Source organism: Panulirus ornatus, chromosome 65 (assembly GCF_036320965.1).
Source record: "Panulirus ornatus isolate Po-2019 chromosome 65, ASM3632096v1, whole genome shotgun sequence".
Taxonomy (NCBI): domain Eukaryota; kingdom Metazoa; phylum Arthropoda; class Malacostraca; order Decapoda; family Palinuridae; genus Panulirus; species Panulirus ornatus.
Window position 1 is genome coordinate 1,448,667 of NC_092288.1, and position 14,955 is coordinate 1,463,621.

Below are 14,955 nucleotides of genomic sequence, written 5' to 3' on the forward strand. Positions count from 1 at the left end.
TTGAAAATAGTAGGATTTGTATTCATACGTGAAGAGGAAGAATAAATAATCACCGAAACAAAACATTAGGACATTATTTCTGTCTGGAATGATGCTACCAGACTTGAGCCAGACAGACAGAGTTGCCTTTTGATATATTTACGTACATTTCTCAACCTGTGATGAGGTACTATTGAAATTGTACGGTGAAACTTTGGCGTGACAATTGAGTTAGTTCCTCCTACTTTATATCGGAGATATATTTGTATGTAAAGTATTCCACAAGATTACAGGGAAATAGATCGATGCTAAAATTAGCTAAGAACCTTTAAAATATATCTAATATGTAAAGTAACTTGTTATCAGTACAGTATTTAGCTGTCGTTTCCCTTCAGTAGTCGAACATATCATCTTGATAGTTTTCATTATATCTTTAAAGAGATGAATAGGCATATTAAAACTTTTCAATTATAGTTGGTATGCTATATAGACGATAGGTAAGTTATCAGTTGCCCTCATTTAACAAGGGATTTTTTTCGTAATTACCTCATTTAAATGTATTTTTAGAGTGTACAGACGTAATCGCCTTGGATTTATGTATCTAGATACTAAAAATATTATGGAGCCATTCAATTAGTTTGTATGAAGGTACTACGGGAAAGTTGGATTCTTGTGCACCTGTCATAATTGCCTGAGGCTTATCCAGGTGAGCTCGGCACGCAGGGCTGCCAGTTTCCGTGTTTCCCGAGTCACGATTCCGACAAGTTGCCAGTCTTGCTTTAGAGAAGCTAATCCAAACAAGTTTTAAATATTCTTATTACTAAACGATAATGATACAAAAAAACCTACGTTCCAATCTGTTTATGTTGGGTTATGGTGCGAGTGTGTAATTCGTGATATTCAGGGTAGGTATGTGTGCGGCTGCGTACTCGGTAAGGTTGTCAGCCGTGGAAACATGAGTTCCCGGATGTTCGGGGTCGGCCAAGGGAGGAGGGAGAGATGTGTCCGCCAAGTTGAGGAGCTCCTCACCTGAATATTCACCGCCACAAGCCTTCTTTTAACACGTTATGGGCACACAAGCAAGAAAGAGGCAGTGACAGTGAAAATTAGCGCAGGAGCGCGGCCGAGGCGGCTACACACACAAAGTAAGTCCAGTGCATGTCAGGCCACGTCCACTGCCTAGCCCCTCTTGTCAAAACATTCAAGGACAGGGGGCTGATAATGCAATATTTCCCACTGTAGATTCAACTTTCAGCGTCTATATAACCGTTTTAAACCCCAGGATGTATGTCTTGGTGTGGTATTGCTATTGTTTTGTCTTAATGTGAGTGAAAGGTTTGGAGGAAGAGAGAAAACTAGTATGGGCACGGCGGTGGAGACAGTCAGTGCCCTGCCCACTTTTTGTGCACCACCACTTGCCTTCTGCTAGTACCGGCCTTCCTCCTCTCAGCTTCTGCAGCACCTGCCATTCACACCTCCAATAATATTTTGCAGAGAAAATGCTTAAACTGTTTGACTTACTTGGATATGTGATGATAACTTATCATGGAAGGTTATATATGACATGAGTTAGCTGAGCTGTGTTTGTTTATATGTCTTGGTCTTGCACATTAAGTAAGAATATGTCCACAGGGCTAAACAATATAATGTATGTTGTTCAGGAACACTGTTTCCTTCAAACACAAACCACTTAACAATGTTCCAAGTAAGAGTTGGATAGAATTCTGAATGACCCACAAACACATCAGTAGTGCCTTTCTTATTCCTTATCGTGACAATTATAGTGCTGGATCACTTTATCTTAATCAGAGGGCATGTGTTCAGTGAGCATTAGTTAGTTAAAGTTTGATTTATAGGTGTACCTTTATTTGTTGACAAAAGTCACAATTTTCACGTAGTATGGTAAAATGTGTCGAGTATATTTAGGTTTACAGTAATTTCACTTACATAGGGTAACATAGGTGATGTAAAAAGTAAACTAATGTAAAGAAACCTAGCAGCATTATGTATATCCTAAGATGACATAACCTTACTATGCTGAACCCACCATAGTTGTAAGGAAGCCCCTTAGATAAATGCACTGGTCAGACTTTTTTTGTGTAAGTGAAAAAGAACCATCACCAAGATTTCCCACAATTTACCAGCAGATAGATGTGTACCCCGAAGGTACAGGATTACCTGTTTGTTGCAGATCAATACCGTTAAAATAAATGTACCTTGGTTATAAGCAAATTATGTTTACATACCTCGCAAACGCGGGAGACAGCGACAAAGTATAATAAAAAAAAAAATAATAGTTATTTGTGACTGGAGCAAGGTGTCATTAGAATCTGCTTGCTTTTGGCTATTCCATGAGTGTAAAGTTGCCTTTGGCAAGGTTGTATCATCGGAGTACAAGCTCATAAACAAACTTTTCACTCCATAGAAACCCACCCTTTCCCTGCTTCTGATCATAATGCAGCCTTGAAGCTGAAGGAGCACCAGGAGAAGAGCTCTTAGGGTTACCTCTTTTGCTGAATAATAATAAATGTATCATGGCTGTTTGGGAAGTGAAAGGTGCACTTATGTATTTAGGGATTGTTTTAAGTTAATGTCCAATTTAATGTATGGGATAGTTGAATGTGTCACCAGACTACCAGGATGGAGTTCTTTTGGTCATGTGATTGTGCATGGTTTTACTGCAAAACAAGTAAAGGTTTGGTAAGGAAATTTTTGCATTTTATCTCTTGTGTATATTGTAGTTTTGTGGTTTGAACTTAGACTTCTTTGAAATAAGTGGTCGTAGATGGTGAAACATTGCATTTTAGATGTTGCAGTTGTGGAGACAAGGTTTAGATCTTCTGTTAATCCGTAGAAAGTTTTTTCGATGAAACACCTGCCCATGTTTCTCGTAATTCTGAGAATCATATTCTGGTTGGGAAGGGGCTTTTTTGTTTAATGCTTTTAGTGTCGATAGTGAATATGTGGTTTCACCTTACCTTTCCTTCCTAACCCAGGAGTCCTTTCAATTTTCTTTGGGGCTTGTGCAGTGTTCAGGAAGCCAGCCACATCCAGTGGGTGGAACTACTGGTCATAATTGTAGTGTTATGTTTGAGTCTGTATGAAGTGAGGGCAGGACAATTGAGCAGTAAGTGTGCAGTGTCTTCATTGTGAGCTTGAATGTTCTTGAGATGTGGGAGTTTTCATTGTAAAGACAGTTGATATCCAGATTTAAATGAGAAAGCGTTACTTGCATATGTCTGAGGTGTGTGGTTTTATGTGGGTATATGTCAGGTGGGGTGTTGTTTACTAGTGTAAGGAAGACAGTTGTTTAGTGCATGTTGGGTAAACTCATTGCATGTGTTGTGTTTGTTTTTGTTTGGAGAAGGGGGATCTCTGGATGTAGGTTGCTGAAGTGTGAAGCATTGGTAAGCATTATTTCTGTTTAGAGGGTGGGAAGGTCTGCAGCTGTTGTAAAGAACTGAGTGCCAAGCATGTTGTGGTGGGATTGCTACTGGTAGAATCTTTGTTTCATTGTAGAGGTGTTGAGTGTTTGTGTTTGCTGGGTAGGTTCGGTCTCGTGATTTTTCCATGTACTGCAGATGGTGCAACTAGAGATTCCCACATTCAGAAATGCAAGGATCTTAGAGTGGTGAGCATTTTAGTCTGTGACGGTGAGGGGGGGCCCTGGGAAGTGAGTCATCATTGTTTGCTGATGACATTGCTGGTGGCAGATTCAGATGAGAAACTGCTGAAGTTGGTGACTGAGTTTGGGTGAGTGTGTGAAAAGAGAAATTTGAGAGTAAGTGTGAATAAATGCAAAGTTAGGTTTAGCATGGCAGAGGGACAAGTTATTTGGGGTTTGAGTTTGAATGGAGAAACTTTGGAAGAAGCAAAATGCTTTAGATACCTGGGAGTGTACATGGCAGCAAATGGAACCATGGAATCAGAAATGTGTCATAGGGTGGGTGAGAAGCAAAGGATTTCAGAGCATTGATGAATATGTGGAAAGAGAGGTTGCTGTTTGGGAGGATGAAAATGGGTATGTTTGAAGGTTTAGTAGTCCCAGCAATGTTATATGGATGCAAGGAATTGGCAATAAATGAGGATGTGTGATAGAGGGTGTATGTATGTAAATGAAATATTTGAGGACAATACATAGTATAAGATAGTTTGATTGAGTAAGTAATGAAAGGATAAGAGAGAGGAATGTTAGTAAGAAGAGTGTGATTGAGGAAGTTTTGGGTGTTCTGAAATGGTTTGGACTTATGGAAAGAATGATTGAGGAGAGGTTGATAAAAAGGACATATGTGTCAGAAGTTGGGGGGAAAAAGGAGAAGGGAGAGACCGAAATGGAGATAGAAGGATGGAATGAAAAATATTTTGAGTGGTCGGGACCTGAATCTGCAGGAGGAGGATATGTGTGAATGGTATAGAGTGAATTAGGGGGCAGTGTGCTGTCAGTGGACTGCGCTAAGATATGTGAAGCAGCTGGGGGAATCTTGTAAAGGTCTATGGGGCTTGGCTGTGATAGGGGGCTTTGGTTTCAGTGCAGGGGTTGAAAAAGAGGGCAAATGAGAATTGGGATGTGCAAGTATCAGTAAACTTTAGGAAGAATAAGAAGGTATTTTGGAAGGAAGTAAACAGTGTTTGAAAGACAAAAGAACAAATGGGAACATCGGTGAAGGAGGCAAAAGGGGAAGTGATAACAGGTAATGATGAAGTAAGGTGGAGATGCAGTGAGTATTTTGAATGACTCTCACTTGTATTTGATAAAGTGGCAGATGTCGGATGTTTTGGTTGGGATGCAATGCAAAGTGAGAGACTTTTGGAGAATGGGTTGTTGAAGAGAGAAGTGGCAGTGAAAGCCTTGCATAAGATGAAATGTAGCAAGGTGGTTGGGGTGGATGGTATTGCTGTTTATCAAGAAAAGGGATGACTGTGTTGTTGATTGATTGGTAAGGATATTCCATGTATGTATGGATCATGGTGAGATGCCTGAGGAGTGGTAGAATGCATGAACAGTGCCATTGTATAAAGGCAAGGGGGATAAAGGTGATGTGGAATTAAACATTGGCTGGGACTGAAATTGTGGGCAGAGTGAATAAAAACCTCACATGACACTTGGATTGTAGAATAGTACCATAGTTCATCATATAATTCATAGAGCATTGAAATGGTTGAGAAGGGAAAAAGAAAGGGAATTGACCCCCCCAGAATCATCCTGAGTAGTGCCAAGGCAATCTTGGTCTGGTGTACATTGAAATCCCATGCATAAAAGATTTTAGCTCATTGATATGAAGAGAGCAGTACTGTATTTTGTAGCAGGTCACTTGAAAGATTTAGAGATATTGGGAGGAATAATGATTGTGATATGAGCAAAGTTATAGACTTGAAATGTATAACATGTGCATCACTTTTTGTAAAGCCTGTTGCATAGGAATAACTGTATCATTGCAGATGGTGGAACAACATTTCTGCCTGCGGTGGAATAACTACCGCACCAATATAACAGCGGAGTTTGAGACCTTGAGGGAGGGGGAGCACTTTGTGGATGTTACCTTAGCTTGTGATGGCCAACAGCTGAAGGCACACAAGGTTGTTCTTTCTGCGTGCAGTCCCTACTTCAAGGAATTACTACAGGTCAGTGAAAACTTCCTCATCTCTTTACCTTGCCATTAGTGATGGACTCAGAGTTCTCTCCCATTGCTTGCTTTCTAAGCTTAGGAGTGTGTATGAAAGAATAAAGTGTAGGGTTAATGTGATCAAAAGTAAGGTTAAGAGGCTTTGCAGGGGGGAGAGAGATTAGTTTGAATATGAGTATGAAAGAAGATAACCTGGAAGCAGTGGATTGTTTTGTATAGATGGAAGTGGATACTGCAATGGAGGGAGCTTTGGGAGCTGAAGTGAATTGTAGAGCAGGTAAAGGGCATAGGTCCTGGGTGCATTGAGTAGTCTGAAAAAAGTTTGTGGTTCACTTCAGTTTCCCTGGTTCCATTTGCTGCCATATTCACTCCCAGGTATCTGAAACACTTCACATCCTTCAAGTTCATGCAAACTTGCACTTTGAATAACTTTTTCTTTTTTGTTCTTACTGCTGAACCTAAAGTCCATAATTATGTTCTTAGCATTCTAATTTCACGCACTCTAACAAACTTAGTCACCAGCGTCTGCTGTTTCTCACTCAAATCAGCCACCAGCACCTTATCTTCAACAAACAATTGACTTACTCTGGATGCATTTACTTCCTCACCACCCAATCCAGAAGCAGATGTAACTGCCACACACCGTAATTTTGATAAAAACTCCTTGCTGTGTCTAATACCTTTCCTATGACACCATATGATTATAGCACCTTCCTCAACACCATATAATTATAGCACCTTCCACAGAGCATCTCTTTCAGCCCCATCTTATACTTTCTCCATACCCATTAATGCTACTTACAGAATTTTCTGTTTTCATAAGTATTTCTTACATTTTGAAAATCAAACACGTGATCCACACTTCCTCTACCACTCCTGAAACTACATTGGCTTTCCTCATCTTATTCTCAGTGCATACCACATCCCATTCAGTTACCTTTCTTTCATACAAATTATAAGGTACACTCAGCAGACATATACACCTGTTGTTGGAACAGGCATCTTTATCCCCCTTGCGCTACATATATTCTGCTGGTCCTCAGGCACCTCACCATGATCTGTACTTATGTTGAAAATCCTAAGCATCCAATCAACAACAGAGTCACCTACTTTCATAAGAAAGTGAATTGCATTACCATTTATTCTAGCTGCCTTTTTGCATTTCATCATATGTAAGGCTTTCACCACCTCTTCTCTCTTCACCAAGCCACTTGCCATGATTTTTTCACATTGCATAACCCCCGACTCAAACATCCTCCATCTGCTTCCTGGTCATTAAACACAATAGTCCTTCAGGTCCTTCAGAGTACTCACTCCATCTCCTCTTCACCGTTACTTCTTGTTACCACTTCACCATTTGCCTCTTACACCAATGTTCCCATGTTATCTCTTGTTTTTCTCACCATTAACCTTCTACCTACCTATATCTCTGATGCTTGTTCCCTTTGGAAACTCATAGGGGGGTTTGGCCACAGAAAAAAGAGTCTCCATAACTGGTGAACTCCAGTGTTGCTTCTTTGCCTTTAGTGCCTCATCCTTAACAGGCCTCTGGCAGAGGGCAACTCTACCACTGTGTTTTCAGAAGCTCCTGTGTAATGATCACCCCAACTGCTATTACCTGATGCGTCTATCTAATGTTCCAACCAACTGCTCCGACCTGATGCTCCCAAATAATGTCCCTGCATACTATTTCTATCTGATGCTTCCTCCTAATACTTCTGTCTAATATTCCTACTTACTACATCTGTCAGTTGCTCCTACCATTTTGCCAAAAGGTCATGGTTACCACAAAGCACTCCCTGCAGAAAACTAGACTTAGGAAGAATGAGTTGTGTGATTTAAATGATGTCAGGTGTTATGGGTGACAAGGAGAGATTATGTTTGTGGACAGAATGGCAGCAGTCTATGTGTGGTTGAGGCAGAAAGGAAAGACAAATACCTGGGTCAGAGGAGTGCAACTTGACCACCATGGAAGGGCTGACTCACAATGCATGCAGCTATTGGTATACTTCCCAGTCTGTTTACTATTAACTTTCCTCCAAAATATTTTTGCTTGCTTACCCCAACTCTCATTCACCCTCTTTGTCAGCCCCAGCGTTTTCCTCTTGACCTCTTGTTGTTTTCATTTGTCCGTCTCCCAGTTACTTGCACTCCTTTCCAGTAAATACCACCCATACATCTCTCGTCTCCTTCTTTGGCAACTTTACTTCATTGTCCAACTCTCAGTACCCTCTCTCATCTGCTTGCCTTATGCACACCACACATTTATTTTACATATGCTAGCACTGCTTTTCTCAGTACCATTCATTCTTCAGCCACTCCCCTAGCTTTGTTTATTCTCATCTTTTGCCATTCTATAGTCAGTCAGTCACTCCTGGTATATCCTCACACAAGTCTGTTTTCTAGCTCATTTATGTGTTTGTTTTTATATAATAGCACGGAATGCAAGAAAGTGTAAAGAAGTGAGCTCCTGACTGATGTGAATAAAAATGGAAAACTAGAGATGAATTATTATTAGTGCTTATGCACCTGGACGTGAAAAGAAAGATCATGAGAGGCAAGTGTTTTGGAAGCAGCTGAATGAGTGTGTTAGCAGTTTTGATTCTAGGGATGAGGAATTAGTGATAGGTTATACAGATGCAAAAGTGAGTGATTTGGCAGTTATTGGTATAATTAGGGGGGATTGGGTGTTCAGTAAGGTGAATGGAAATGGTGAACAGTTTATGGAGTTGTGCTAAGAAAAGGTTGGTGATTGAGAACACCTGGTTTAAAAAGAGGGACATACACAAGGATACATGTAATAGTAGTAAAGATGGTAAGCAGGTATTATTAGATTATATGCTAGATGGTAGTGTGCAAAAGAAGACTCCTGGAAGTGAATATGCTGAGAGGGGGCAGGTGGTGGGATGTATGATTATTACTTGGTGGAGGCAAGGGTGATTTGTATAGTTTTCTGGAAAAGAGGAAACAATATGGGTGTGAAGAGGGTGATTGAAGTAATTGAACGTAGAGGAGACATATATGAAGAAATACTGGGAGAGACTGATTGTAGAATAGCAAAAGATTATAGTAAGCAAAGCAAGAGTTCTGGGTGAGGAATGGGGGATATTGAGGGAAGCAGTTCTAGCATTTGGTTAGGTTAGGTTAGGTTAAAGTGGGAGATGTGCAGGTGAGAAAGGGGAATGAGTGGTAGGATGTTGAAGTGAAGTTGCCAGTGAAAGCAAAAAGAGAGGCATATGGGCAGTACTTATGGGGAAGGAGTGCAAATGATTGGGAGGTTTGCAAGAGAAAGTGGCAGGAAGTCAAGGGGAAGGTGCAGGGTTTTAAAAAGAGGACAATTGAAAGTTGAAATGAGTAGTATCAGCCAACTTCAGGGAGAATATGTTTTAGAAGGTCAAGAGTGTGAAAAAACTAAGATAACAAATGGGAACATTGATGAAGGGGGCAAATGGGGAAGTGATAACAGGTAATGATGAGGTGAGGAGGAGATGAAGTGAGTATTTTGAAGGATTGTTGAATGTGTTTGATAATACGGTGACATGTAGGGTATTTTGGTTTTGAAGGTATGTGAAGTGAGAGTCATGGAAGTGGTTTGATGGAGAGAGATGAGATGGTGAAAGCCTGGCATAAGGTAAAGTGTGGCAAGATAGGTGGAGTGGTTGATATTATTGATGACTTTCTTCAGAAACGAGGTAAATGTTGTTTTGTTAGGATTTTCATTGTACACAGGGATCATAGTGAGGTGCCTAAGGATTGGCAGAATGCATGTAGTGCCATTGTATAAAGGCAAGAGGGACAAAGTGTTTGAATTACAGAGGCTTAAGTTTGCTGAGTGTACTTGGTAAGTTGTATGGAAGAGTGGTGATGAGAGGGTGAAGGCATATATGAAGCATCAAATCAGAGAGGAGAAATGTGGTTTCAGGAGCGCTACAGGATATGTGCATCAGGTGTTTGCTTTGATGAAAAAGGATTTGCATGTGGCTTTTATAATTCTGTAGGAAGCATATGATAGGGTTAATAGAGATCCTTTGTGGAAGGTCTTTTTGATAAATGGTGCTGTAGGAAAGCTACTGGAAGCATTGAGAATTTTTTATCAATAGTGTAAATCATATGTGCAAGTAGGAAGAGAGGAGAGTGAGTGGTTCCAAGCAAAAGTTGGGAAAGTTGGTCTGTGGCAGGGGTGTGTGATATCACCATATCTGTTTAATCTGTTAATGGTTGAGTTGGTGAGGTAGGTAAATGCAAGGATCTTGGAGAGAGGGGGGAAAGATGAATGGTTTAGATATATAGAGAGAATGACTGAGTAATGGTTGACTATGAGGATTACATGTCCGAAGTGGAGGGGACAAGGAGATGAAGGATGGAGTAAGAAATATTTTGAGTAGTTGGGGCCTGGTATTTTTGTACATGTCCCTCTTTCAAGCCCTTTTTTCTTTCACCACCTTCTTCTCATTCCTATCATTGCCTGTTTTCCCAAAACCCCTTCAAATCTTCACCTTTGCCTCCACCACATTATGATCAAACATCCCACCAGCTGCCCCTCTCAACACAATCACATCCAAATGTCTTTCTTTTGCATCTTGTCATGTTATATGTAATTCAGCAATACTGACCATCTTTCATAATCATCCACATATACTTAAATATGTTATTTTTTTTTTTTGCTGTCTCCCGCGTTTGCGAGGTAGCGCGAGGAAACAGACGAAAGAAATGGCCCAACCCACCCCCATACACATGTATATACATACGTCCACACACGCAAATATACATACCTACACAGCTTTCCATGGTTTACCCTAGACGCTTCACATGCCCTGATTCAATCCACTGACAGCACGTCAACCCCGGTATACCACATCGATCCAATTCACTCTATTGCTTGCCCTCCTTTCACCCTCCTGCATGTTCAGGCCCCGATCACACAAAATCTTTTTCACTCCATCTTTCCACCTCCAATTTGGTCTCCCACTTCTCGTTCCCTCCACCTCCGACACATATATCCTCTTGGTCAATCTTTCCTCACTCATTCTCTCCATGTGACCAAACCATTTCAAAACACCCTCTTCTGCTCTCTCAACCACGCTCTTTTTATTTCCACACACCTCTCTTACCCTTACGTTACTTACTCGATCAAACCACCTCACACCACACATTGTCCTCAAACATCTCATTTCCAGCACATCCATCCTCCTGCGCACAACTCTATCCATAGCCCACGCCTCGCAACCATACAACATTGTTGGAACCACTATTCCTTCAAACATACCCATTTTTGCTTTCCGAGATAATGTTCTCGACTTCCACACATTCTTCAAGGCTCCCAGGATTTTCGCCCCCTCCCCCACCCTATGATCCACTTCCATGGTTCCATCCGCTGCCAGATCCACTCCCAGATATCTAAAACACTTTACTTCCTCCAGTTTTTCTCCATTCAAACTTACCTCCCAATTGACTTGACCCTCAACCCTACTGTACCTAATAACCTTGCTCTTATTCACATTTACTCTTAACTTTCTTCTTTCACACACTTTACCAAACTCAGTCACCAGCTTCTGCAGTTTCTCACATGAATCAGCCACCAGCGCTGTATCATCAGCGAACAACAACTGACTCACTTCCCAAGCTCTCTCATCCCCAACAGACTTCATACTTGCCCCTCTTTCCAAAACTCTTGCATTTACCTCCCTAACAACCCCATCCATGAACAAATTAAACAACCATGGAGACATCACACACCCCTGCCGCAAACCTACATTCACTGAGAACCAATCACTTTCCTCTCTTCCTACACGTACACATGCCTTACATCCTCGATAAAAACTTTTCACTGCTTCTAACAACTTGCCTCCCACACCATATATTCTTAATACCTTCCACAGAGCATCTCTATCAACTCTATCATATGCCTTCTCCAGATCCATAACTGCTGCATACGAATCCATTTGCTTTTCTAAGTATTTCTCACATACATTCTTCAAAGCAAACACCTGATCCACACATCCTCTACCACTTCTGAAACCACACTGCTCTTCCCCAATCTGATGCTCTGTACATGCCTTCACCCTCTCAATCAATACCCTCCCATATAATTTACCAGGAATACTCAACAAACTTATATCTCTGTAATTTGAGCACTCACTCTTATCCCCTTTGCCTTTGTACAGTGGCACTATGCACGCATTCCGCCAATCCTCAGGCACCTCACCATGAGTCATACATACATTAAATAGCCTTACCAACCAGTCAATAATACAGTCACCCCCTTTTTTAATAAATTCCACTGCAATACCATCCAAACCTGCTGCCTTGCCAGCTTTCATCTTCCGCAAAGCTTTTACTACCTCTTCTCTGTTTACCAAATCATTTTCCCTAACCCTCTCACTTTGCACACCACCTCGACCAAAACACCCTATATCTGCCACTCTATCATCAAACACATTCAACAAACCTTCAAAATACTCACTTAAATATGTACCTTTATTTAAACCAGGTATTCCCAATCATTTTTTTTTTTTAAAAGTACAACCCCATGAGCTGTTTGCCATTCCTGTTCACATTACTGAATATCCCATGTTCCCCAGTTGTACCTTCATTTACCCTTTACTCACTCTCACATTTAAATCACCCATCCCTGATTACCCTATGTCATAGATCAACACTGCTGACACACTCACTCAGCTGTTCCCAGAACACTTGCCTCTTATCACCCTCCTTGTCATGGCCAGATGCATAAGCAGTAATAGTCACCCATTTCTTGCAACTCATTTTAATTTTTCCCTGCATAACTCTGGAGCTCACTTCCAAAAATTTTTTCATACATATCTACAACTGCATGGTCATTAATGGTACCCTTTACTTGGCTCTCACCCTCAAACTAACTTCTGATTGTACCCCCAAGACATTCCCAAACCATTTTTTACCTTTAACCTTGAGATTTGTTTCACTCAGAACAAGAACATCCAGTTTTCTATCCTCAAACATATTACTTATATCTCCTTTATTTCTCATCTTGGTTACACTCGTACACATTTATGCACCTCATCCTGAGCATGAGGAGGATGAGCACTTCTCGTTTAGTTTCTTCTGTTGTATCATTTGTAAGGTGAAAGAAAAGGAGTCTCCTTCTTTGACACAGAGGGAAAACAGAGGTAAAATTTTGCTGGGTGTGTGATGTCACCATGGTCGTTTATTTTGTGTGTGGGTGAGTTGGTGAGGGTCTTAAATTCGAATCATGGAGAGAGGGGGTGAGTATGCAGTCTGTAGGGTATGAGAGGGCCTGGGAAGTGAGTCAGTTGTTGTTTGCTGATGATACAGCACTGGTGGCAGATTTGAATGTGAAACGGCAGAAGGTAGTGACTGAGCTTTGAAGGATATGTGAAAGGAGGAAGTTGAAAGTAAATGTGAATAAAAGCAAGGTGTTTAGGTTAGCAGAGTTGAGGGACATGTTAGTTGAGTTTTGAATTTAGATGAAGAAAAATTGGGGGAAGTTAAGTGTTTTAGATATCTGGGAGTAGACATGGCTGTGAATGGAACAATGGAAGTGAGTCAGGGCTGGGGAGAGGACAAAGCTTCTGGGAGCACTGAAGAATGTATGGAAAGAGAAATTATGTGTGAGGGCAAAATAGGTATATTCAAAGGTTTAGTAGTCCCAGTGTGATTATATGTAGAGGAGGGTAGGTGTGTAGGAAAAAATATTTTGAAGAACAATGTGTTCTTTGATTAAGTAAGTAATGAAAGGGTATTGAAAAGAATGTGGTTGAGAGAGCTGAAGAGAGTGTGCTGAAATGGTTTGGACAGATAGAGAGAATGAGTGAGGAAAGGTTGACAAAGAGGATATATGTGTCAGAAGTGGAGGGAACAAGGAGAATGGGGAAATGAAATTGGAGATAGAAGGATGGAGGGAAAAAGATTTTGAGTGATCAAAGCCTGACCACGCAGGAGGGTGAAAGGCGTGCAAGGGATAAAGTGAATTCGAACAATGCAGTATACAGAAATCAACAAGAAAGGTATGCAAGGGATAAAGTGAATTGGAAAATTGTAGTAAACAGGGATCAATGTTCTATCAGTGAAGCATCTTGGATAAACTATGAAAAGGCCTGTGGGGCCTGGTTGTGAATTGGAAGATGTAGTTTCGAGGCATTACACATGGCAGTGAGTGAATGCAGCCTTCTTCATCTGTTTCTGGTGCTAATGCTGGAAAACGGTGATCAAGTATGAAAATAAAAAGGATGTTACAAGACAGTGCCTGCATGTGGTTACATCTCGTGTAAAAATTCACCTTTGGTGAGGGTGTATTTTTGGAATTACAGTGTTGTCAAAGAATGTCTCACTTCTAAAGAGTATAAATTTCTCTGCTACTGAAAGTAATGCAGGCTAGGGCTTCAAGATCTTTCAGAAAGAGGTCCTGGGCAGTGCTAAGACTCTTTCATGGAAACTGGTATTTGGGTGATTATGAATATCAAATAATGTAAACCAAAAGGTGTTGCTGGACTCTGCCTGCTTGAGGTTACTCCATGAGTGAAGAGTAACTATTGGCGTGATTGTATCATTAGGAGTATAATTTTTGTCAAAGAATTTTTCACTCCAAAGGAGTCTATGTTTTGCTGTTACTAGGGATAGGTATCCCTGGGGATAGGGGAGAAAGAATACTTCCCACGTATTCCCTGCGTGTCGTAGAAGGCGACTAAAAGGGATGGGAGCGGGAGGCTGGAAATCCTCCCCTCTCATTTTTTTTTTTAATTTTCCAAAAGAAGGAACAGAGAAGGGGGCCAGGTGAGGATATTCCCTCAAAGGCCCAGTCCTCTGTTCTTAATGCTACCTCGCTAATGCAGGAAATGGCGAATAGTATGAGAGAGAGAGAGAAGTAGCACAACCTTGGGTTGCAGGAGGCTTTGGAAAGGTCTTGGGTCCTGAGGTAATTTTGAATGAAATAGAAATATAGATCTAAAATGACTAAAATGAGGAGGGTATTTCATTTTGAACAATTTTTTTTCTTTTTTTTTAATATAAAATCCAAGATGTGCAATGCTTTGAAGCGCTTTCCCCGGAGCTCTCTGGACCAAAACGAAACCAAAGCAATCTGTGTGAAATGCACATACCGAATAGTAACAGATCATTGTTCATAATAACAAATACAGATCTTGTGGAGTGGACACAACATGACCCTCAGTTTTAGTTATGAAATTAGTTTTAAAATCTTTTAAAAATGAATTGTAACCTTTTAGATAAGGAATTCATTCCTTAAAGTACAGTTACGTTAAAGCTGATATCTGTATTATGAATTTCCTTGATTTTTTTTTTTTTTTTTTTTTTTTTATACTTTGTCGCTGTCTCCCGCGTTTGCGAGGTAGCG

The 14,955-nt window shown here is 40.7% G+C and overlaps 1 protein-coding gene across 1 annotated transcript in view; it reads left to right on the plus strand.

Annotated features, from left to right (window-relative positions):
* The first annotated feature begins 742 nt into the window (after positions 1-742).
* LOC139746409 (uncharacterized) overlaps positions 743-14,955 on the plus strand; it is a 335,883-nt gene continuing 321,670 nt past the window's right edge. The window contains 2 exon segments of the mRNA XM_071657624.1: positions 743-1,124; positions 5,419-5,601. Coding sequence (XP_071513725.1) covers positions 5,419-5,601 — 183 coding nt within the window. The 5' untranslated portion in view covers positions 743-1,124.